The following is a 25,938-nucleotide window of genomic DNA, read 5'->3' as shown; positions in this document are numbered from 1 at the left end:
CTTTTTTATTTTATTTTATTTTTTTTTGTTGTTATTTCTGAAAAGCTTCTCATTTTAGTCAAAATAATTTTTATTATTGTAGGTTTTCTTACTACATTTCGCTCTGTGTGAAATAAATAATCCCCAATATGTCAATGTAAAACCTTTTATCTTGTTTTGACGTTAAGATGCAAAAACTATTTGGTTTTCTATTTTGGCTCTGTATTGTACGTTTCTGCTCCATGTTGTGGTGTTTAGAGTCAGTGATCCAATATTCAGGCTATAGGCAGAGCTTCAGTTTTGACGCTGTCAGTCTTTCACCCAGTTGGGTTGATTCACCTAACACTGAGACTGCCTGAAAGAAATGATGCTCAAATGTTAACTGCGCCATTCCTCCTGGATACTTCTTCACGAGACAAGGATGTTTCTGTAAGGATGTGTTTTCCTAAGTTCTTTAAGCCACGGCACACTTTGTTCTTTGAAATAATCCACCAAAGGAACCTGGGCCAAAGTGCAATCGTGCTTCGTCCAAAGTCCTGTAGAAAATCCCTATTCATTTGTGAAAATATTTAGCTACTGACACTCAGATATTTGTGGAAACTAATAGCAGAAAATGTAATTGTTTAAAAATGTCTCCAGAAAGTGGTGGACAAAGATATATAAATGGAAATAATATATAAATATAAAGATATATCATGATTCATTTATTTATTTTAAATGTCTGTTTTGATTTTATCACAATCTCTTTTGCGTGATTTTATTCTAGTTTGTGGAATTTAACATTCTTTGTCTTAGCTTCAAAACAACAAATATTCATTCTCTTTTCACGTTTTGGAGCGTGTTCATTTGGTCCTGCATTTTTGAACATGATGCTGCTTCTGATGGTCTGAGAGTGTCAATAAAGCTTTGAAGTGAGACGTGTTAGCTCAGCGGTGTGCGGGTCCAACAAGGGGATCTGACAGTAGAACCGCAACAGTTTGCTGCCACGTCCAAACTTCCTCTGTTCATTCAGGCAAAACAAGCAAATGTGTTTGCTGTGGCGCGACACAGATGCAAATGCAGTGTGCCTCTCTTCCGAATCACAATGAACACAGTCATGGAACTTAAAGTTTGCTCTTTGTATCTTTACAGTCGAAGGCTCTGATACCGCTGCAGACCGAAGCCCACCCTGAAACCAAACAGAAGGTTCTGACCAACTACATGTTTCCCCAGCAGCCTCGGCACGACGAAGGTAGCGCACGTCTCAAACACTCCTCACTGACATGGGAGCGTGTAACAAAATCTTCCTTCTCCCTGGCAGACTACCAGTCAGACAGCGACAGCTTCAATCCGACTCTGTGGGAGGAGCAGAGGCAGCAGAGGATGACTGTGGCCTTCGACTTCGAGGACAAGAAGGAAGAGGAAGACCAGTCTGGAAAGGTCAAGGTCAGACTTCATGCGCACCTTTTCAGTAGTGGTTCTGAGAGGTGTTTTGATTTACATGACTGGTGCTGAAGTATTCACACTGATAATCAAAAGTGTAGGTTTACTATATCAAGCATTTTACCACAATTCAAATTGTTCAGATCAATTTGTATATGTTTTGAACTTGAGTCAACTGTACATTTTAATATTGATTTGCTCTTTGTTGAAAAAAAAAACGACCTAAAATTAAACAGTGTTATTAACAAAGTAGAAATGTATCTCAACAAATGTATTGGTAAGATTTTCTTGGGAAAGTTAGCCAACAGCGCAGGGAGCTAATGTGCTAGTCTAAATGGAATAGCAAGCTGATGTTGGTTTGTTTTAAAGGTCATACAGCAGTTATATCAGGTAATAACAAGTAATATGTATCAAGTCATTTTAGTTAAAATTGCTTAATATATGAGCAACTTTGGATGGTCAAGAGTGTTTAGGGTGGGAGATCCTGACTTGCTGTGTCATCCTTGATGGCAATGCCAAAAGTAGAAGATAAAGAAGAAGATAAACTGTCGCCTGACATACGACTCAACTGTTTAAATTGTTCGATTTATCTTTTGACATTCTCATTTTAATGTTTCGATCTTTTAGAGAATTTCCATTTTGTCTGCAGGTGGAGATCAACCTAAAGCGCTACCCGACTCCATATCCAGAGGACCTGAAGAACATGGTGAAGTCGGTGCAAAGCCTTGTGGGTAAGAATGTTCACGGCGGGCACCAGCACCATCACCAACATCAGCAGCAGCACCAGCATCAGCACCAGCTGACCACCGGCACAGCCACCTCCGCCGGGACCAACATGGAGCTCACGCACCACAGCAAAGAGCCGTACGAGCCACCGTGGCCGCTGCCTCCAAAAGAAGTGAGGAACCTCTGTCTCCCCTGAAGAGTCATGTTACTGGGTGTGGAGTCTCACTGTGAGTGTGTGTTTCAGGTGACAGACAGAGAGATGCAGGACTTCTCTCAGACGCAGATTATGGATCAGGGATCAATGCACAACTCTGGCATCGACATTCCCAAGAGGAAGGACAAGGAGGATTTGACAGAGAGCTCAGAGGTTCCATCATTCACTGTCTCCTTCGAAGTTACTGCTTGTGTCTCTTCTTATTGTCAGCGCTTAATGCTAGTGATGGGCAGATAAGTTTCCGAGGCCACAAGGTGGCGCTCTTTATTTTGAAACGATGTGAGGTTTCGTTGAATTAGTTATTCAAGTCCAAACATTTTACAGCGCCATCCGGTGGCCTCTGAAAATCAGGACATTGCTTCATGGAACCTCACTACTTCAGTGTTTTGCAACCTTTTTCTAGCCATGGTTCCCTTGGTTCATTGAAAAAATCCCGGGGCTCACCACCAAAGGAACCTGGGCCAAAGTGCACTTGTGCTTGAAGTCCTGTAGAAAATCCCTATTCATTTGTCAACAACTGTAGCTACTGACAGTCGCTTGTTATTTTGCCAGGATATCTGCAGAAACATATTGCAGAAAATGTATTAGTTTCAAATGTGCCCAGGAAGGGGTGGAAATATGGCAACAATATATCATGATTTATTTATTTATTCACTTCCTTTAAATAACTGTTTCAATTTTATCACTTCTCTTTTGCATGATTTTATTGTATTTGTGAGACAAATCCTTAGCTTTCTTTGCCTGAACTTGCTTCATGAAAACAATCATTCTTTCTCGCTATACATTTTTGGAGCACATTCATGATGTTGTGCATTTAGTTTTTCGCCGACTTCTAAAACACAAAGCAAACTGTGACAGTCCATGAGTATCAGTGAAGTTTTGAAATGAGACGTCAGGTTAGCTCTGTTAGCTCTGCGGTGCAGACAGTCTTTGGCATGGTGGCGGCTCCGACAAGGATCCCTCCCTCCCTCCCTCCCTCCATGGTTCTGTGGTGAAGGTGTGTGGTCAAGTTAGAGGCGCATCAGCTTTAAAAACAGCAGGAAGTTGCGCATGTGAGCGGCTTCTTGGCTGTGAGTGTGTGGGAAGAGGAGCGCCGCGCACCACAGCAGCGCTGCTTTGACTGACAGACAGATGAGCGCATCAACACACTGGAGGAATGTGAGCCAATCCATGTGATGTCCTCACCTTAGTTGCTCCTCAACACCTTCTCACTGTCATGATTTCATGGCATCATATCGCCCACCACTGTCTCCAGACACATGAGGTGAAACTGGATTATTTTCCCCGTTGAGAAACGCTGCGCTACTTCATGCCATTCATGCTCACATGTACTGGACCTCAGTGACCCCTCTAACGTGTTCACACAGGACTCAATGGGAGGTTCGCCCAATGACATACGCATCTCCGACATGAGACCCACCCTGGTGGAGCCCCCCATGTACAAGCCCAAGGTGGTGCTGCTGGGCAAGGATAAGAAAGGTAACCGCCAACACATGGTAAACTCAGTCCATCCAAAATCTCTGGGGGCATGTAGTAATTGTGTTCTTTAATTAGTGGTGGTGATGTGCAGATTCAGCTCAGAATGGAGCATGAAATCGCTGAAGTCAGTTGATGATTGTAGCCGTGTAGCCACAGCACATGTCGCCTTCAATGTCAGATCCACATCAGAATGTCGAAAGATTTTTCTTCTTTTGTCTATACAAGTGCAGCAGTAGGGCTGTGTCTCAGGTAGTGTTGTTCCACGCGCGTCTGCTCGATGCACTTTGATGTCAGAAGAGAAAAAAGCATGTGACATCGCTACACAGTTCTAGTTTGCAAACCAAGTGATGAGACAGGCTGACGTCCCCTCTGCTGTGTCTTTGTCCAGAGTCCACAGACGAGGAGGTGGACAAGCTGCACTGTCTGAATCACAGTGGCTCCTCGGCCACCTACTCCGACTACTCTCCCTCGCAGGGCTCCTCCGGCTCCTCCAACCCGCCGGCCAACACGCACTCACACGCTTCACACAACCTCACACACCAACACAATCCTGCACTGCCGGTTCCCAGCAAGGACCAAGCGCCTCAGACACACTGGACGAACAGGTACACACACACACACACGCCCATGTTCAATTTCATCTCACTCTGTCCCTTCAACGGTGCATCACCCCCCGCATCCCCCAGCAACACACACCTTCAATATCCTTCATCTATCACCCTCATCTCTCTCTCCTTCCCTCCCTCTGTCTCTCGCTGTCTTCCTCGTCTCTCTGATCACTACGTCAAGGTCAGAGCGGGACTCATTAGACTTCTGCTCACGGTTCTCTCTCATCTCACTGCTTCACGGCCGGACCCGCCCGAGCATCAGTCAGACTATTGTTAACATCAACAGATTAAGAAAAGCAAATAAAGACGAGAGCTCGTCAGCGCTGGTACGGAGCGTGTCCTGCATTTGAAGCAGCTATTGGAAGATGCTGCACGATGGGATACGTGCGCTAGAATTACCGTAATTTTCAGATTATAAGACGCTACTTTTTTCTCGCGGTCTCAACCCAGCAGCTTTTCCAGCAACGCGGCTTGTATATGGAGTTTTCCAGGCTAAAGAGCCTCTTGCTGCCAAAGCGCTGTTTTCGCCCGCGTGTCCGCAGCTCCGCCCACAGAGCCGATCTCCTGGAGGAGCAGAGACGAGAAGCAGCAGCTGAGACCAGCTGTGGTGTCGGAACTTGGGACACGCGGGTAAAAAAAAAAGTGCTTTAATGTCAATAAAAGATGTGAGGAGTTGATGATTCCAGTTCAGAACATTGGACAGTTTGTTTCATGAGTCAGTCTCCATGCTGGAGCCCTTTTGCCTCAGCAGCTCAGTGCTCCAGGAACACAAGGGAAGTGGGGGAAAAGAAGAGGTTGGAATGCACATGGATAAAAACAGCATATTTTAGGACATTAGTGTCAATAAAACGCCAGTAATTTCATTGCTCTGATGTGACCAGGCTCAATTTTGGGAGCAATAACCTTGTTTGCTTGTAAAAATCCATGTTATAGTGATCAAAGACTATGAGTGGTACCTGATATACCGCTCGGTTTCAGCTGAAGGTAATAGTTCAACCGGTCTGAAGTTGTAATAAGTGCCGTCTGACAACGAATCTGTGCTGTGCAGAAGGTTCCTAACCCTTGTGTTAGCGCGTCAGATTGATGGCTTGAGCCTCCTTTGTTGTTCAACAATAAAATAAAAGCTTTCTTTTTGCTATTTTCCACGAGCAGAAGTTGTTCTCTGACACACCCCGGGGTGTCGTCGTGATCCCAGTCTGAACCTGTTAATCAAAAAAACCTGCGCATGTGGGGCGAGTGGAGCGCTTCTGGCAGAGTTTTTGAAATGCTGCTCCTGGATTACGTTCGCTGCAAACTTGTTCATTCTCCTATCTTGATTGGAGGGAGGTGTTACAGTGAGCAATGATCAGAGCCCCACCATGTCCTGATTCACTTCATTTCTGTGCTGCAGACTGGCCCAGTCCTTCCCGAAGCCCATTGACTCCAAGCCCCTGCTGTCTCAAAGAGAAACCCCTCCATCAGGGACACTCCAGCAACGCGGCGACCGCCGCCCTCTGAGCGAGCCCTTCGACTGGTCCGAGGCTCCGCACTATGACAACACTGGATTTGACGCTGAGGAGTCGCCTATGGACCCGTCGTCTTCCAATACCAGCCAGGGAAACCCACCGCTGGGCTCCAAACCTCGCCAGTCCTCTCACGGCCGCCGGCCCCTCATGAGGCAGGAGAGGATCGTTGGAGTCCCTTTGGAGCTGGACACGCAGACCCTCCCCTTCCATGGAAACCAGCGCTCTACGCCAGACAACGACCCACAAGGGTCAGGTCTGCCCTCCCAGAACCCTTGGCAGAATTGGACCCGCACACCAAGTCCACTGGAGGACAGGACTGCCTTTCCTTCCAAGCTGGATATGACTCCCTCATCCAGCCCAAACCCTGACCGGAAGACAAAAGACTCACGGTGAGTGAGAGTTTGTGGATTGAACTTCAACTAAAAATGACCAGCCTGACCAGAATCCTACTTTAGATCCATGTCTGTTGATGTCTATCTGATGTAGCACCAGCAAGTAGATGGCTTGAGACCATGAACCCTTCACTGGTGTTCTTATGGCCCAAATATCTCCATGCTGTGTATTATCTTTTGGAACAAACTCAACTGTTGAAAACCATGAGGTTTGAAACCAAGCCTCATGGGAAATCCTTGGGAATTTCGTCTGTGTATTAGTCTTCCACCCCAAACCTTTAGAAATGGCTGCACTGTGCTTGACTTCCTCAGTTGTGGCCCTCATCTTCTCTATGTCACCTTCCGTCCTCAGGATGGAACAGGGTTCTGGACCTCTGCCCGGCAGCTGGTCCTACCACGACAATCAGAGCGACCAAACCAGGAAAGATCAGTTGACAGTCAGCGGGGGAAACAAGGTCACTGTGGTGATGAGCAAAAGCTCCGACCGCCTGTCGCCCATGATGAAGGAGACCAGGTCCAAGTTCAAGAAGTCACAGAGCATCGATGAGATCGACATTGGCTCGTATAAAGTTTACAGGTAGAGCGGAGCACGGTTCTGGTCTTAGCGACGGTGATAACAGAGGAGTTCTGTTCCCCACAGCATTCCCATGGACAGTTACAGCTCCTCCATCGAGCAGCAGACCAGTTTGGACCGCCAAGAACTGCCCGGTTCACTGGAGCAGACCAACATGTCCCGCTCTCAGTCGGCACCCATGCTGGATGATGAGCTGGTGTTTCCAGGACATGGCAACCAGAACCAGCAGGGCCACAACCAAAAACCCTCTGTACCACAGAAGGCCTACCACTTTGACCAGAACTACAACCCACAGGTAAAATTAACATTCAGTCACACGGAAGAGCCTGTGATGAGGAGTTGGGATTCACAAGTTTGTTGAGAGCAGGATAGCAGCAGCATTGAATACAAAAGACACAAATTAATAAGAGACAAGACACAACCATTTTGTGTGTACATTATACAAAAAGGCAGATGCGCTTGTCAGAGTGATGAAGTAAAATGTGGAAGTAATGTTTTTTTTCCTTTACAACTCATAATAAATAAAATGCAATATTAATAATAGTCAAATCATCACATTTACGAAAGAAAAATACAATTCTGAATTAAATAAATATCGTAAAACCATGTCTAAATATCATACAATAAAAATAATATATTTTATTGAAACTCTAAAGAAGATATAAGTGAAGTGTAAATGAAAGTGTCACCATAAAATGTTAACGGGTGCTTTCATAAACTGTTTTACTGTTGGGGGGAGCAGTGTCACTTTCTTTATCATGTTTTCTTTTCACGAACTTCTCCATAGTTGTTAACTGTCACAGATTTGAAGCTGTCAAGTCAATTCAGTGACTCACTACTGCCACCATATGTGGCTAATGTTTTGAAACTGAGCTGCCCAAAGCTGGCGCTGGCGGCCCAACCATGGGCCCCGGCCCTACGGTGAAGAATGACTGGTTGAGAGTGTTTGTCTCCACCAGGTCACCATGGACCGTCGAGCCCCGCCTCCATTCCCCAACACCCCCGATTACATCAACCACTCGACCAAAGCCCTGGAGTACATCAGCCAGCCGGGGAAGACGTTACCGAAGGAGCTGGTGAGCCCTCGGTATCGAGCCTACCCTCCTCTGGAGATGTTTTCATTCCCCCAGTCGCCCATCAACCAGGACGGCCTCCCCACACAGCAACAGCCCATCCCAGCGCAGCGCTCCAGGCCCGGCTTCCTGAGGAGAGCCGACTCTCTGGTGAGCTCCACCGAACTGGCTTTGTTCCGCAGAGTCCACGAAGCCCAGCAGGAGGCGCTGCAGGAAGCTCAGTACAGGCAGCAGGTAAAGCAATGCCGGTTCATTTTTTCTGTGTTTTGGAGATAAATGTACTGTACATTACTTTGGTTGTAAAAAGTTGGTTTCTGAGGTCATTGAAATTGTTTAATCTTAATTGAGGAAAAATTGTTTGTGATTTTATTGTAATATATCAAATATCACTGCAAATACTATTTAACTTTGAGGAAATATCTGTGGTATTTACATATTTATTTACTTTACTGAATAAAAATATATTTTTAAATAGCTTGTTCACACAAAACTGTTATAAAGGTTTCTTGAATAACTGTTTGTACGTCACTCACAATGAATGATGTCAATATAGTCCCGTGATAATGACTGCTGAAGCAATATTGTCATCCCCAAATGAGTCTGCTTTTTGTTCTGAATTAAATTCAAGTGATTTGATTCTATTGTAGTGTAGAGTGTTTGGGAAATTCTTTTTTAATCATATCAAAATATTGCGATTGAAAAGAAAATGACAGCGCTGAATACAATTCTCATTATCCTAAAATAGTCATGAAAATATATTTTGAGTGCACATTGACATTTGTCAAAGGATGGCGGATAAGTAAAATATATTCTTGATTAAATGTTACTTAAATATATTGCAAGGCATGATTTCACTTTTTAAATGGCATTGTTGGTTTATTATTTTCATAACACATACAATCTGACCTGAAACTACACAGTCTCACCTCAGTTTTCAGACCTTGTTCCTCTGGCCTTGTCCTTTTTTAGTTTGTGTATATTAAGCATCCCAGTGCAGTTTTTATGCTGATTTAAAGCTATTTCTATCTTAAATACCACAAGAGACGCTCTGCACCGGAATGAACCATAGGAAAAAGGCCCTCACCGGAGGAGAGCCTCCCTTTGAAAATAAATAAATTTAGCTCCTAACAAAGAGAAAACAGAATGTATTTTCACATTAGAGTTCATGGTGAGGTGATCTTGAGCTCAGGAGCAGAGTGTGATTTCTTGTATGTCAGCAAATATTAAAGGTCCATCCAAACTCTACTGTGTGTCTGCTGGCACTGCAAAATGAAAAGAATTCAAGCATCTTCTTGGGCACCAGTTCTTGACTTACAAGTGAAAGGCATTCCAAAAGAGGTTCATGAAATGGCACGCCTTCGCCCCCTGCAGGCGGACCCTCCTCTCTACAGCCGAGCCATCGCCTACTCCAGCCCCATGGAGCACTCCAACCTCAGCAACATGGCCGACAACCAGAGCCAGATGATGCACAACAAGAGAAATGGTCGCTATGATGATGACTACACCAACTACCAGGACCAGAAGAAGCCCATGATCGGTTACCCGACCAAGAGCCTGACTCAGAGACGCCCCCTGTCTGCCAGGAGCTACAGCACTGAGACGTATGGGGCCTCTCAGGTACACAGTTTGTCGTGGTCTTGATGGCATCATTCATTTACATATCTCGAGAATGTGAGGACGACATTGCAGATGCATCTATTGTCCTGTTCATGGTGAGTGATGGCGTCAGTCACTGTTGTCAAGGGCTGTCAAGGCCAAAAAAAAGGAAGCAACAAGAAAAAAAAATGTGTTGATCTGATGGCAAAAGTAAATGGAAAATATTCAAGTGAGGATATTTTGTACACTATAATTATGAAATGACATTAGCAAAGAATAGGGCTGTCAGTAGATTATCATTTTTAATGTCAATTAATTTCACTAGAGCTGAATTAACTCAAAATTAGTGGCAAATTATTCACACATTTTGTTCAGTATTTGTCCTAAATTGTACTTAAAAGGAAGATCCATTAATGTTTAGAATATTAGACTTTTTGCATGTTGTTGAGCCTCTTCAGTTCCTCTGAGGTTGTTTTTCGGCATCTGTTATGTTGTTGGAGTGAACAAATGTTTGCATGAGGAAAGCATTAATGGCCGCTCTGGTGATGAGAACATCTTCTTTTAAGTTACATAAAGAACATACACAAAATGTGAGACTAATTTGCCATTAATCTCTAGTTAACTCAGCATTAGTGCGATTCATTGACATTACAATTTTAATCTGTTGACAAAAAATATACAATTTCAAAATCTATTTTCACTCCCAATGTATTTTAAGGGACACCTAAAATGGTCGACTGTAAAGACAAACAATTGAAAGCATAAAGCTGGGAAGTTATTTTTCAGTTTCACTCACAATGAACACAAAAATGAAATTGCCAGAAACATTCCAACGTGATCAGTTTTACTCTCACTGCTGGGGGGCCAGGTAAAAACAGTCAAAGGGCCTCATTTTACCCCGGGGCCGCACGTTGCCCAGGTCTGATCTGGAGACTCACATTCTCCAAAGACGTTCAGGAGAATATTAATGAGCTGCTCAAAGCCTCCTCTGACTCCTTCCAGCATGAAGCAGAAGTGCAGTGCCGACACATGAGGGTCTTAATATTTTCCATCAGCTTTAGATCTTTTCGCCCTCCAACAGAATCTTTGCAGAATCAGAATCAGAATCAGAATCAAATTTATTGCCATGGTCAGTGGGGAGCCCACTAACTAGGAAAGTGTTTTGGAATAACGTGCAGTCAAAAAGTAAATAAATAATAAAATAAAATAAAATAAAATAAAATAAAATAAAATAAAATAAAATAAAGTAAAATAAAAATAAATAAATAAATAAAATAAAATAACAACAAGGCTGTTCACGAATTCAACAGTCTGACGGCCGAGGGGAAGAAGCTGTAGCTGTGACGGGAGGGTCTGGTCTGGATGGACCGTAGCCTCCTGCCAGAGGGAAGAGGAACAAACAGTCCATGACCAGGGTGAGAAGGGTCGGCTCTGATCCCACCTGCACGTCTCTGGGTCCTTGCAGATGATTGGTTTCAGTCAAGTTGATTTTTATAAAGCCTACAAGGATAACACACAGGGACAATGTTAGCTAAAGAGAGTTTGCATTTAATAATAATTTTTAAAAAATCCTATCAATCATTTCATACACAAGTGTTGTTTTACAAAGTATTGTTACGAAGGTTTTCAAATACACTGAAGGATTCGGGCCAATGACCAATGAGTGAAGCAGATGAAGGCGAGGCAGAACATATGAAAACAAATCGCTGCTTTATAAAAGAAGGCGATTTTTTAAACTCCTTGCCGTGGTGTTGTCCAGGCCCGTCCGGTGTCAGCACGTCCAACGATGGCTGCCCTCCTGGAGAAGATGCCCCCCGATTACACCCTGGCCACCTGTCCTGAGAAACCCTCGGAGGACACCATCAAGGTTCGCCCGGTCGTGCCACAGAAGCCAGAAGACATCACGTCCAAGATGCCCGCCGACTGGCGCCAACAGCTGCTCAGGCACATCGAGGCCAAGCGACTGGACAGGGTGGGTTCATGCACCGCACGGACTGCAGGGTGGAGCTGAGCACACGCACGTAGACACGCACCACATGGCAGCCTGCCCTGTCTGTATCTGTGCTAGTGTGTGTCGTGAGGCTCAGCAGGTTTGTGTCCAGCTGCATGTGTGTCCACCCCACACTGTCGCCCTGTCAGCAAACTGCACACACACACACACACACTCTGGTCAGGTGGAGGGTGATGATGATCACACGTTAGAGCGCAAGTTTTCGTCACATTATTACTGGCTGTTTTACACGACATATTTGATAGTTTTTCCACTTTATTTTAACTCATCTTATTGAATTTGTTATTCATACTTTCCATTGAACTCTCAAGTTTTAGTCATGATTAGACTGTTGTCAATATTGCGAATGAGTACGAGGATGATGGTGCCTCGCTTTCACGAGTCAGCAGTTCAGATTCCAAAAACCCAACTGGCGAGTACAGCAGTACTTCCTTCACTCTGAGCATTGTTTGCACAGCGAGTAAACGTAAGCTGCGAGGGGACGTTGACTTGCCTTTGCTCGGAGGCCAGTGTTCACTGTGTTTGACCGATCACGTGCTAACATTTCTCTGTGCTTTCAGCAACTGTTGTTGTTTATCTGTGTTATCGATGTTTGTTCGTGGAGCTCACGGTGTGTTGTCACCCCCCGCTGCCTCCACTCCACCCCCCCGACCCCGCCCCTTCCTTCCCCTCCATTCACCTGTGTCATGTGATGTCGTCTTCTCCAATCAGAGTGGTGTCCTAAAGCACAACACGCTCACGCTGGGCATGCTCTATCAGGGCGGGGGTCACGGCCAGGGGCGCAGCAGCACTTTGAACTTTAACCTATACAATAACACTAAGCATGAGCCCCCTGCTGGCCGCTGGCTGCCACTACCTCCTCCTCCTCCGCCTGCTAACGCCGTAAGTATCACGCAGGGAATCACAACTCTGCTGTCACTCTTCACATTGGATTCAATGTGTCCCATCTCGGTCAGTTGAATGAAGGCTTTTGGCTGCCATTTGTAAAAGGAAAAAAAATAACAAATGGTACGAGATGAATAACTGCTTTCAAGAGCAGTTTTCAGTGAACAATTTCAATTAACCAATACACTATCAAGAGAAGCTGAAACTGTGGAATAGTAGTGCAGTGGTGACAATAGAGAAAAACACTGTTCACAAAGAAAAGACAAGAAAGGCATAGATGGTTCAGGACTCCGCAACACCAATCTTGTGAAGTAAAAAAAAAAAACAAGATAAAAGTACAATTAAATATGGATCTAAGAACTCTGGACTGATGAGGTTAAAGAAATTACACCCAAACTAAGTAAGAGCGGAATATAGTCGACCAAACTGCTGGAGCCAGACGATACTAAGTTACCAAATGATACAAGGGCAGACGTTCTGCCGCTGAGAGTCAGTTGCCATTGATGCAGTAATGATAATAATATTGATAAATAAAAACGAATTTCCTAAAAAAGTTAAACACTGTAGAAAAACATTATTATTATCATCTTTATTATCATTACACAGTATTTGAAGAAGAATAAAAACAACATTTTGAGAGAAAGAAGCTTCTCTCGGAGACTCACCAATGCAGAGCTGCTGTAAAATAAAGAACAAAAACTTAGCCAAGCCTCCACAGTCAAAGTGTAAAGTTCAAGACATTACGGCAGAGGGGCCATCATGCCCCATGAAAGGCGGCGATGACTTTGGTACATGACGAAAAAATTGTAAGGAAATGAACCATAAAAGATTAAATGGAAGCAAGGATATTAAGAAGTGTAAATATGGCATGAAACCTATTAAAAAAATATATATTTTTTAATAGAAATCAACATAAATATGCACCAAACATTGAAGATGAAAAGGCAATTTATTTCAAAATATCTTTTTAATTTTCTTTCGACAATTTTTGAGGGAAATACTAATAACGAACAAAAAAAGAAACAAAAATGACTGGCTAAAACGGAACCAGGATTAAAATATTATGAGTTATAAGTTATATAACTATAAGTTATAAGAGGGCCACAAAGACACAGTCAAGGGGCCGCATATGGCCCCCGGGCCGCACTTTGCCCAGGTCTGCATTACGGTATTTGACAACTCATGTATAGTTGAACCCGGGGTTCATGAGTCCTGATGACAGCAGTTAAGTAATATAAAGCTTATTTGACTGAACATGTCCGTAGGTTGCCTGCAAAGTAGCTCCAGTTTGGGATCAACAGTCATAGTTAAGGAGTTAATTCGAAGCGTTATGATGGAACACCTCCATGACCTCCGCTTTCTTTCCATTGAGGCTCAGTGACTTGTCCATCATGACGATTTCGCCTGCTTCTGTTTCCTGTCTCTCTCTCTCAGACTCCATCTCTGCAGGCCGCAATACTGGACAACGACCAGGAGGTGGTGACAGGGAACAGTCAGTGGGCTCCGTACTCACTGGGCAGGAGGGACGTCCCTCCAGACAACCTCATGAAAAAGGTGAGCTATTGCATGATGTTTTGTTTCATGAGAGCAGGTTTCCTCGGATACATTTCATTGTCCTGTGGCAGGGAGGGCATCCCCACAACCCGTCCCATCAGCCACACAACGCCATGATCGTGACGTCGTCCTCGTCCTCCTCATCCACCACTCCTCATCGCGTGGTCACGCAGCAGGGCTACGACAGCGGGATGATGAACAAGGCCAACCAGTACCAGCCTGGGATGCCTCTGTCTGTCGTCCCGGCCGGTGGCCAGTATCAAGGCAACATGTCGCAAGGTGAGCGTCAGTGATGTTGTTGATTTGGAACGTTATGATGCGAGATACTACCGTTTCCCTTTCAGCCCTAACTTCTCAGGGTCAAGTGTACCAGAGCGCCGGGCTCCCCATGTCACTGTCCTCGTCTGGGAACCAGCCCCAGTATGACTCTCACAGCTCCCACTCCTCACATCAGGCTTCCACCAACCCACAGTACCATAGCAACCAGGGCATGGTCCATAGCAACCAGGTTGTTATGACCACTCACACGAACCCGCGGCCTCAGAGCGCTCGCTGCCTGCTGCAGACGAAGGGGCAGAAGAGCACGGACGGTTTCCAGGACCAGGTAACTGCCTGCCCCTTGGCGGTCATGTGACTCGTGTCATGCAAAAACCTCAGCTCTAAAACAGCAATATTTAAGTCACCATGATGAAGCACAGTTGTTTAAAACAAAAGCTTAACTGTAAGAATCAAGTTTTGTTGTTTGCATTTGATGATATGTTGTGGTGTTTGGAACCCCTGACTCACCTCAGAGCACAGACAGCATCTCTATCGTCACCCCATGCACTGGCGACTGTAACTCTTTCACTCTTTGTTTTTCCCTTCTCCTCCCTGCATCCTCCCCTTCTCTCCAGTTGTGTGTACGAATAGAGAAGAATCCCGGTCTGGGTTTCAGTATCTCTGGGGGCATCAGCGGTCAGGGGAACCCGTTCAAGCCCTCCGACATGGTACGACCCGAAACCTGCCCGGACCTGAAGTCAGAGTTGCCATGGAAACGGCTGTCTGACACCCATTTCTTTCATGATTTTCATTCTCAGTTGCACAAAGTTAGCTGAGAATGGAGTTCATGGCTGAGTTCAAGTATCTCTCTCATGTGCTAGGATGATAAGATCCCTCACCGAGGGTGTCAGGCATTGAGCGAGTGTTACGGAGCAAAAGTTGAATCATCTCACGACATGGTGCAGTAATACGATTCGGCAACGCTACAGTGAACGGAGACGGCTTCCACTATTGCTCCTCTCTTCACTGATATCTTCATCTTGGATCACTTAAACAGTCAGTCCGACTACGTGCAGCAACAGCACTACTACAACTAGAGTGTTGACTAGTGTTTCTACAAATACAACACTGCTACTGCAGTAGTTATACAAGTAATGCCGTCTCTTCTCCCCATATTGATATTTGCTCTCCCCTTGCAAAGACAACTATTATGTCTTCAACACCCCAAAGCTTTCACCATGTCTAATTCTTCAAGTACTACTACTAATCCATCGACTTCTTCTCATATCCTTTCAACAGATACCTCATACAGTAGTAATACTATGACAGTTGCTACGGTTTGAGATAGAAATACTACTTGTGCTATTACTACTATTACTATTACAGTACAACTTCCAGCACCACTTTCATTCCTACTAAGTCCACTACTTTCGCTAAAAACACACTATACTGTTCGTATTTTCAAATATCATTGCAATACTAACTTTATGTCCAGTAATAACACTATTATGATGACCTCACTGGAGAGTATTTGCCAGCACTGGCTTAGCTTCAGTTTAAGGCACTGACTATTTACGTAAGTTCACATGGGTGAAAGTGGTGAACACAGCTCGAAAGTGTCATGTCTGTGCTCACCTCCCAGAGTCGTCCTGTATTTGTTTTAGCCCTTACTCAGCTCTTCTGGTTTAACTGCTAATAACTTTGATCTTAAAACTCGGAACATCAGATTTTTTAAATGTCCATTTAGTGACCGTAAGCCTTTATTATCAACCATCTGTCCCAGCGCCTGGATGGACTGAAGCAGGCGTGTGAACTGATAACACAGGAGATGCAGACTCATCATATATTTGAGTTTTAAAACAAGTGTTTAAATCGCTGACACGTTAGGTTGTTCAGCATTTCCATCTCAGCGTCTCTCAAGCTTTGTGTATTATTAATGCCACGTTGTGTGGGCAGATGTTGGTTTCAATACAAATGAGTCCAGATGGAAAAGAGGACTGGCGACTCTCGAAATCCCTGTGTTTCCCTGCAGAAGCTGGCTAGTTAGAGAGGCAGTGACTACAGTCACGTGGACTGGACCGTGATGCACTCATCACCTGTGTCTTTCATTTGTCGTGGCCGTAGATGGTGCAGAGACACCCCAAAATAAAGCTGTGGGCTGTCATGCCTCTCCTTTTAGATGAGATGAAAAATCTTTTGACTTTCTTTAGATTTGAGATCGAGGGATGTAGAGAAAGTAGGAATCATTTGTCTGATCCGATCTGAAGTTTTTACGCGGATGGCCTTCCTGACACAACCCTCTGCATTATCCGGGCTTGGGGCCGGTGTAAGGAGAAACTGGATTGATGGCATGATACAGAGATAAAGAAGGTGAGGGATTTGAAGTACTGAGGCTCATGGAGAGTGTGAGAAAGAGGTGAAGAAGCGCGTGCAGGCAGGGTGGAATCATTGGAGAAAAGTGTCAGGTGTGATGTGTGACAAAAGGGTGTCGACAAGGATGAAAGGGAAAGTGTCCAAAAGGGTGGTGAGGCCAGCAATGTTGGATGGTTTGGAAACAGTGGCACTGAGGAAAAGACAGGAGGCAGAGCTGGAGGTAGCAGAGATGAAGATGCTGAGCTTCTCTCTGGGAGTGAGCAGGATGATGATAGGATCAGAGGGACAGCACATGTGCTCAGGTGTTTAGGAGACCAAGTCAGAGAGGCTGGATGGAGATGGTTTGGACATGTACAGAGGAGAGAGAGAGAGCCAGTACATTGGTAGATGAAGATGTTGAGGTTGGAACTGCCAGGCAGAAGGTGGAGAGGAAGGCCAAAGAGGAGAGTGATGGAGGTGGTGAAGGAGGACATGAGGTTTGTAGGTTTGAGAGAAGAGGAAGCAGAGGACAGGGGGAGATGGAGGAAGATGATCCACTGTGGCCACCACTGAAGGGAGAAGCCCAAAGAGAAAGAAGAAGAAGAAGAGGATGTAGACAAAATGGCTCAGTACGTTTTTGACAGATGACTTCTGGTCTGTCAGAGTGGTCCTATTGAAGTGATGGATTCAAGCTGAACGTATGATTCCATACTTGTTTGCGAATGTGATGCTCAGGTGAGGTTAGGCAGCATTTCTCTTCCCATGGACAATGATGTTTGTTGATGATATCAGCAAGGCTGCTGAGAAAATCAGGAGACAGGAGTCGGAAACGGTTCAATATTTGGGCTCTATCTTTAGAAGTCATGGGCAGAGGTGAAGAAGAGAGTGTTGGCATGGTGGAGCAGGTGCAAAGTGATGTTGTGAGCAGCAGCAAGAGAAGAGGAGAAGCTTTATGGGACAGTTATGGTCACTGTTATGATGCATGATGATGATGATGAGAACCTACTGTATGACTTGCGAGCCAGATGTGGCTTGGTTGACTGGACTACAAAGCATCATGGGAACCGTTTAGGTCATTGTAACTGAGTGCTGTGACACTTAGTACGGCTGGATGTGCTGTAGTTAAGCCACACACAGCTTGGTAGAAACATCTATTGGCGTGATCCTCCTGGTGCGAGGGAGTTCCATCTATCTCAGTCAAGGTTCCTCACCCATGATGTGTGGTGTAGTTAGAAGAGTCAGAGATGAATCTCGTCTCGTGAAGAAGTTTGGAGGTCAAATGAAGGTCATGTGGTTTTGGACTCGTGGAGAGGACACGCAGACAGTGTTGGAACAAGACTGTCGGAGTTACATTTTTAATGGAGGTGTTCCTCAAGTGAATATGCGTAAAAACTTCTTCTAACTCAGTACAAAATAACAATAACGGATAGTTTCATGACAAGTTTCATTGACCATAAAGAGACAACAATAGCTGTGACTAAATGGTCTGCCCGTAACGATGAAACTTCTGTGATCGAATTAGGTGTGAGGAACATGTTTGGCCTTATGTGTGCACTTCAGTACCATGGCAATGGTTGCCATGCATCTGAGGAAATGTCTTTGTTCTTTGGGCCATTTGAGGAAGACAAATTCAGAAATCTGCCCATTTCCAGGGGAAATCAGGAGCCGACTTCCGATGAGTCGCCAAATTTCTCTTCAGGAAAGAGAGAATCAGATCCAAATGGCAGATTTCTGACTTTTAAAAGTCAAAAGGCCTCAACTACTCAACTGACTAATGTTCTTGCTAACAGGCTCCATAAACATCCCTGACTCATTGTGAGCTCTGTAACATTGACACGCCTGAATGTTACGGAGCTCAGACAGTGACGCCGCTAACCCTGCTGCAATCTCCTGTCTCGTCTTTGTTTCCATGCACTCCGCGTGTGGTGTGTGCTCACCGCCGCCGCCGCACCCTGTCACCGGCGCATCCCTGCACACCCGCCGTGCATTCAACCACGCGTTGAAGCACACGGAGCAGATGCAGTCACATTGTCACAGTCACACTTTCTGTGTTGAAGAAAGCATCTTTCAGCTTCTCGTGAAAAGATGTTGGTGTTTTTACAATCTCTGCCTTGGGTGGTTGAGGGACCACATTTGAGCCCACTCTTCTCCAGCTCTCTCCTCCCGTCAGTGGCCAAACTGTCTCCCCTTCTCTCACTCTTTGACTGGATAATTGGGTTGTTTATCATTTCAAATCCAATCGGAGCTCAGGACCTATGCATCTCTGGCAGTTTTCTTCAGACCTGCATGCATTTCCAAATTGATTTTGTGGCAGAATGTGATTTATTGGGGATATTGAGATAAAAAAAAGGCAAAGATTCTAAACCATCGTGTCCCTGTGTCGTCCTAACGGTGTATCATTTTGACTTATAGGGTATCTTTGTTACTAGGGTACAGCATGACGGGCCCGCTGCTGCCGCCCTACACCCTGGAGACAAGATTCTGCAGGTAAATATCACGACAATGTACATTCAAGAGTGTCCACCCCTTCCCCTCCTCCCCGAACCATGCAGTCATTTGTATTTTCTCAGCTGAGTGCAGGATTTACACTCCCATTTTCTCTGACTAGTCCTGGAAGTTTCATCAGTTTTGAGCGAACACAGGTGCGGAACTGAGATCAAAGCAGAGTGAGGGAGTGTAAAAACTTTTGAGCGAGAAATAGAAGCTTTCTCACAAAGGCAAACTTGGATTGACTGATGCTTGGTGTTCTGCCAAAATCACTATTGTAGACTGATACACTTCTTCAAGGTGTAGCTCTGTGGACTCGTGTTAGTTTCCAGGTGCTGTATGTTGTTTAGAAGAGGGGAAAGAGTTGTGTATCACAGGAGTCAATACAGTGTCCCGGGGGCTGTGATGGGTCGATGGTGTATCATGAAACAGTGTTGCAGGGTGGATGAAACAGTGTCCTCAGTTCACAGGCCCCTAGATGGTGCTCTTGCTTTAGAAATGATTTGGTGTGGTCATTTTTCCCCCCTTGTCCTGATGCTATTTTGTTTAGGTGTTAACTTCTCACCAATTTTGTTCATTTTATTAACTACCACTTTATTTATTTTTTTATTTATTTTCATGAATTTATAAATTTTTCATTGCAGTTTGTTTTAGAAATGTACTTCATTTTACTCCCTGCTGTTTACGTTGAATTTTCTATCACCAAATCTTTGTCGCAAACAACTTGGCGTTTTACGTTGGCTTTTTTTGCATATTATTATTATTATTATTATTCCGTTGTTCAAATCTAAACATTTTACAGCAGACAGCGCCGTCTGGTGGCCTCTGAAAATCAGGACACTGTCTCATGAAACCTCAACGACGCATCACTGACTGCGACGCTAAAAATGTATTCAGTCAACACAGTGCTTCATATAAGTGCCCAAATTGGGGCTTCGTGGACTCCCTCAAACTAGTGAGGGGCCGATGAGGTTTCATGAAACAGTGTCATGTAGTGTGTGTAAATTTTGAGTTTCAACGACCATTTCAATGACACTCCACATCATTTTTAAGCCAAGAGCGCCCCCTGCTGTGCTTTGGGAATCAGGACATTATCTGAAACTCTAACTTCTCTCTCGCTTGAGACTCACAACACCAAGCACACTGTTACTGAAGAGACGCTTAGCTCGACAGCATTTACAGCCAACAGAGATTCAAGTCACAGACTGTCTCTTTCAAATAAGTTCGCTCGATGGATTTAAGTTGTGAATAGTGAGTGCGATCATGTCGTCCCAGAGTGGCCCCTCCTTCTCTCTTCTGTGCTCATCTTCTCTCCACAGCTTTGTCCTGTAGTTGGATCAGTTCATCTAAAAACCCTTTTGTGTCTTTACCCTTCTCTCTCCTGCAGCATGACTGTGTAGCTCCTCCTCTGCTCTCTCTTTTCCCCAACAGTGATGTGTTACTGAGATAATGATGGCAGTGACCCTCCATCATTCCTCCCACAAAAAAGACTCGCCTCTTTACATGCATGCGCGCACACACACACATGCTGTTGACTGTGCGTCGTGTTTGCCTTGCAGGCTAACGGACATAGTTTTTTACACATGGAGCACGAGACAGCCGTCTCACTGCTGAAGAGTTTCCCACGGATGGTGGACTTGGTGGTTCTGAGGGACAGCAGCACGCACTAGGCTTAGTTTCATAGCAGACAAACACACAACACGGCTTCTCCCTTCTGCTCCTCATCCCACCTTTTAACCCCACCTGCTGGAGGCTTGTGGGACCCGAACATGAGCCTTTAAAAAAACAAAAAAAAAAAGGAGATCTGCCTCTTGCTGGACCAAAGGCGATTATGAGTGCCAAATGTACCCCGAGGAAACACACGTCGGGCAACTGACTGTCGGCTGGATGGAAAACCCGAGCTGCTGTCGTTTGGATTTACTCCTGGTTTCTATTGCAGGCGCCTTCTGACTGACTGGAATTTGGGGGTGTTGTTTCCTTTCTTCATTGTTGTTCATGCCCCCGACACACTACACAACTTTAACCCTCAAACATCAGATGGTCCACACCTGATACCACCACTCCAGAAGAACACACTGGAGGGAATTGTGACACCTTTAGTCACATCATCGTGGCAACAGCTACTTCCTGCTACATTCTTCTGTATTTCAACTTTATTTTTTATTCTTTTTTTTTTTTTTTAGCAATAAGTCGGAAATCGCCCTGTTTGAAGGATTTATACAGTCAGCAAAGTTGATGATCATTTTCTTACGTGTTACAGGTTTTGGAAAACTATTGAAATTTTAGACTTGGAAGTCAACATGTGATTTGTTATATCTGAGGTGAAATAATGTCCTCGTGTAAATATCGATGGAGAGACCGGATGCGCTTGTCAGTGGTGACGCGACCAGGAACCTTCAGCTTTCTCCAGCTGAACCACATTTGTTTGGAGTTGTTGGAGTGTTTGAGTGACAGTTTTCATATTCAGATTGGAGCCTCTATACATTATTAGTAAATTAGTGAATATTTTTTCTCCGTTCTGGTATAAAATATAAAGTCACATGGGATATCTGTATATATTTTTATTTTTATTTATTCATTTTATTTTTTGTTTTGAGGTGCAGCTGATCGGTCATGTATTTTTCTGCGGGTAACTTGTTTCATCTGTTACTGTTTTTCCCTAGCCATTTTCCATTGTGGAATTCATTTTATTTAATTTTATTTATTATTTTTTTTTCTTTCACTGATATGGTATGGTCGTTTTTTTCCCCCATCCTGATGCATTTTTGTTTAGGTTTTAGCTTTTCACCTTCAATTTTGTTCTTTTTATTAGCTACTACCTTATTTTATTTTTTATTTATTTACTTTTATTTATTTGTTTTATGCTGTGGTTTGTTTTAGAAATTGACTTCATTTGCCTACTGTTCACATTGAATCTTTGTCGCAAACAAGTTGGCATTTTATGTTGTTGTTTTTTTTTCTATTATTTTTTCTAGTATTTTTTTATTATTATTATTTTTAATTGTTATTTTTGTTAAGATTCAGTCATGGCTATGCTCACCTCATCCATTTCTGCTGCATGAGTCCCAACAACTGCAGCTGCTTCCACTGGTCTCTTCTCACTTCAGCTGAATCCAAACTTGGTTTTGAGTGACTGGTCCAGACCTTTGAACATCAAATGAAACAAGTGCGGGGCAGATTTCCGACTTGGGTTCGTCCGCGTGCGTTTGAATGTCGGTCGTAGAATTTTGGCTTCCCACGTGTGTGGAGTCAGTGTTGTGCAGGGGAACACTTCAGTCTCATACGTCCTCGCTGTGCCACTAACCTTTCAAACAATGGCTTCTTAAAGTTGTGTAGTGTCGGTCAGCGTTATTCCGTGGTGTTTTTCCAAATGATTTGCTGGCTGTGTTGTTCTCCATGTTTGTTGGCTGCTTCTCGCCTATTCTTACACTTTGATTCTAGTTTGTGTTTCACGCTCTGCTGTTGCCTCCTGGTGTACATAGATATTAAGACTCTTCTGCCTTGTGTAATTATACAGCGCCGCTGCAATTATGGTTATGACATTGTAAAGAACTCTTCTCGGAGCGTACGGGGACGAAGGCATCCACAAGAGACACTGTCTTGTACGTTCATTCTCATCAGCGCTTTTCCGTCGACGCTGCGCTGAGAAGAGCTCCAAGCAATATTTCTGCCCGGTCAGCACTTTCTGTTTAACGGCGCCCGAGCTGCGCTGCAGTGCCATCTAATGAGCAACTCATGCTAATGTTTACACCAAACCGTTCGTACACCGCTGCACAGTGAGCCCTCTTTATGCATCGGGACCCACTGTGCGTCTGATCTTGTTTGTAGACATTTTCTACTGTTGTTTACTGGCTCCGTGTGGGGCCACGACCCGGATTTAGATGAGCTTCGTCTGCACCATTCCCCACGACTTACAGTGGCCACAGAATCACGGAGCGTGGAGGAAGCATTGCGTGGCATGAGAGCTCACCGTGAGTGACGGATGTGGGAGGGACCTTGGGACTGAGCCGTGGTTTTGCCTGTGTGTGTGTGTGTGTGTCTCAGAGGGATCTCTGCCCTTTTGCCAGTGACTTATGATGAGAGTGACAGAGTCATGTTGAAGAGACAACTTTGTGTGTGGGATATTTGGATGTGCCTCAGGCCAGTGCTGGTGTGTGTTGATATTAGGGATGCTCTGGTCGATCGGTCACCGATCATGATCGGCCGATATCAGCGTGATCGGTGAATGCTGATCACTACCTGTCATTGCTGATCGCGACAGCCGCTCCTCCCTGCTCGCTGCTCACTCAGCAGCAGCGTGTCTGCTACGAAGGTTCTTTCAATCTGTCATGTAAAGTTAGCATCCTGTGGCACATGGGAAAATGCTGTGCAGGGAAGCGCCTTCAAATTAAACCCACCATTTCAAGCTCCAGCACTAGACGCAGCACGGAGAGTTTTCTGGGCTCATGAAAGTGAGAGTGGTTCCTCAGCAGCAGGCTGAAGCTTAGCAACACCCGCCGGTCCGAGCGTGACATTCGAAATGCTAAGAAATAATGATTAATTTCACCGAGCCAGATGAGCAGCCTTTCCCAGGTGTCGTTTACGCCGAGACTGAAATGGAAATGCCCGGATCCATCGCCGTTTTGGAGTCAGGTGCAGCGTTTGTGACTCTAAAATGTTTGAAAACGTCCACAGTGGAAACTCTCATAAATGCAGTGCTCTCTGTTTTGGAGTTACAAACTCATTGTCAATCCATGTGATCGGTATCGGCTGCAAAAATCTTGATCGTAGCATCCCTAGTTGATATGTGTGTGAGAAAAGAGTCTCAGTGTGTGAATGAGCGACCTCTGTGGGTGGGAGCAATGTGTGATGGGACATGTGTTTTTGTTCGTAAGAAAACGGTGTGTCTGTGTATCAGGTGTGTGTGTACAAAGGAGTACTTGTATAGCTGTCCTTGCTGGGACAAATTATTGGAATCACACCTACTTGTGAGGACATGTTTTGCCCCTTGTCCCCTGAAGTCCAAGCCTCAGTTTTTGAGGATAAAACCTTCAAAATGATTGGGTTTCAGTTTGGATCATAGTCCTGGTTAAGGTTTGCCGTTTGGTTTGGATGGTGAAGTTAAGAGTGAGAGGCTGGGGAAAGGGATACGGCAATGAGACGTCCTCCAAGGACAGAGATATGCATGTGTGTGGGGGATTGTTCTTGTTAGGACCATTTCTGGTAAAAACACCTCCTTTTGAGGACATTTAGTGTTGCCGGTCCAAACAAGGTTAAACCCAAATTTGAGGATGACAACGTCAAAATGACTGGGTCATTATAATTGGATTTTAGAGTGAAGTTAGCCATGTGTTTTGAATGGTTAGGTTTAGGGTGAAAGGCTGGGGAAAGGGTTATGTCATTGAGAGGTCCCCACAAAGATAGAAATACAATGACAGTTTTTATAGAAGAAGGAGCAAGTCCTATTGCACTCAGTTCACCATCAAATTTCAGAAGGCTGTTTCACAATGGGACCAAACTTGAGTTGGGACTTTTCCAGAACCCTCTGGAGTGCAGCATGAAAGCGTTTCTGTGGCCCCTGGAAAGTCCAGCGATCTTGCCTCGACTCTGGAGGCGAGAGAATGGTGTGGCTTTCCTCTTCACGCCATCGTCTCCTGCTCTGCTCTTCATGTGCCAAACCTTCCGCCCAACATGTGACCCAACCCGCCGACTGGGATCTGAATATCAAGGAGACAGCGGCGAGCACTTTGATAACGATAAAGTATTTTTTACTACATGTTTCAGGTCTTTCTAAATACAGTGACGAACCTTTAGCTCAGCTCAGCTAAGAACAGTTGGCGTCTTTTATAAGTGAGTGAGGGATGAAAGTACACGCACTCTCGGCGAGCCACCCATCCAAAACTGTACAAAGTGTATTTCTACTGTAATTGTGAAATTGTGTCATACAAATATATATTATATATATGAATATAAATATGTACATGACTCTACTAGACGGTCATTTTGTTGCGGGGTCGCTGAGGTCACTGTACAAAAGCTGTGAATGAATTTCAAGACTCATTTTTGTGAATGTACTCATGCTTTCTGCAGTTCCTTCACCTCCCAACTTGAATGCTGCTTCTTCTGTTGTGTGTCGGGGAAAAAAAAAAAAAAAGTACTTTTAACCTCTGAAAAAAAAGATAGATTTTTAGCAACAGGACTATTTATTCTTTATTTATTTGCACATGCAAGTTGAACTCCTTCCAGTTTTCAGTTTGAGTATTACCGCGGAGAAGTATAATTGCCGAACTATATAAATAATATATATCATGTGTTTAGAATGCATTTTGCAGACGCTACCTGTACATACTATTTAAGATACGGTTTTTACAAAAGATCCTAATAATATATGTATAAAATTGAAAAAATGCTGTGCAGCAACTGTACTGAAGCCATTTTGGGCTTTGGGACGTACCATTTTTTCAGTATATAAGAGGTGTTTTGAATAATGTACGAAAGTCTCTATTGTACAAATAATAAAAATGTCACTATTGGTAACGTGCCTTGCTTCTTCCCCCTGCTAATGCGACACACACTTGTTTTTTTTTTTGGAAAGGCTTGAACGATGCTGCGGCTAATGTACGGATCGCAACTAGCACAATGTTCTGCGCCATGTTCTCCTGTTGTTTTCTTTCTATTACGAGAATGAAACTGTGGATGTCGAGTATCTAAAGCACAGAGTCACATTTCTCCTCCGGATCCGCTAACTTTGCTACCATTGCTAACCGAAATCCAACTTTGTCTTTTGGCTCAGCTCTTTCTTTCACCAAAATACCGGTGTTTAAGGGCAGCATCTCCAACCTCC

General features: G+C 44.4%; 1 protein-coding gene across 6 annotated transcripts in view; it reads left to right on the top strand.

Moving 5' to 3' along the window:
• Positions 1-25,622, top strand: part of lrrc7 (leucine rich repeat containing 7) — a 105,626-nt gene extending 80,004 nt beyond the window's left edge. For 3 of the 6 annotated variants that reach the window (XM_053854686.1, XM_053854685.1, XM_053854683.1), the window contains 19 exons: positions 1,111-1,210; positions 1,280-1,404; positions 2,051-2,299; positions 2,372-2,494; positions 3,709-3,820; positions 4,209-4,425; positions 5,819-6,322; positions 6,678-6,902; positions 6,966-7,194; positions 7,859-8,206; positions 9,344-9,589; positions 11,328-11,540; positions 12,291-12,461; positions 13,899-14,018; positions 14,090-14,297; positions 14,363-14,622; positions 14,912-15,004; positions 19,041-19,115; positions 20,675-25,622. In XM_053854686.1, coding sequence (XP_053710661.1) covers positions 1,111-1,210; positions 1,280-1,404; positions 2,051-2,299; positions 2,372-2,494; positions 3,709-3,820; positions 4,209-4,425; positions 5,819-6,322; positions 6,678-6,902; positions 6,966-7,194; positions 7,859-8,206; positions 9,344-9,589; positions 11,328-11,540; positions 12,291-12,461; positions 13,899-14,018; positions 14,090-14,297; positions 14,363-14,622; positions 14,912-15,004; positions 19,041-19,115; positions 20,675-20,785 — 3,729 coding nt within the window. In that variant the 3' untranslated portion in view covers positions 20,786-25,622. The remainder of the gene's footprint in view (positions 1-1,110; positions 1,211-1,279; positions 1,405-2,050; positions 2,300-2,371; positions 2,495-3,708; positions 3,821-4,208; positions 4,426-5,818; positions 6,323-6,677; positions 6,903-6,965; positions 7,195-7,858; positions 8,207-9,343; positions 9,590-11,327; positions 11,541-12,290; positions 12,462-13,898; positions 14,019-14,089; positions 14,298-14,362; positions 14,623-14,911; positions 15,005-19,040; positions 19,116-20,674) is intronic. The other 3 variants (XM_053854688.1, XM_053854687.1, XM_053854684.1) reach the window with 2 other exon arrangements.
• The last annotated feature ends 316 nt before the right edge of the window (positions 25,623-25,938 follow it).

This window comes from Synchiropus splendidus, chromosome 1 (genome assembly GCF_027744825.2).
Source record: "Synchiropus splendidus isolate RoL2022-P1 chromosome 1, RoL_Sspl_1.0, whole genome shotgun sequence".
Taxonomy (NCBI): Eukaryota; Metazoa; Chordata; class Actinopteri; order Syngnathiformes; family Callionymidae; genus Synchiropus; species Synchiropus splendidus.
The sequence above is the reverse complement of the archived record's forward strand: the minus strand, read 5'-3'. Positions and strand labels throughout refer to the sequence as shown.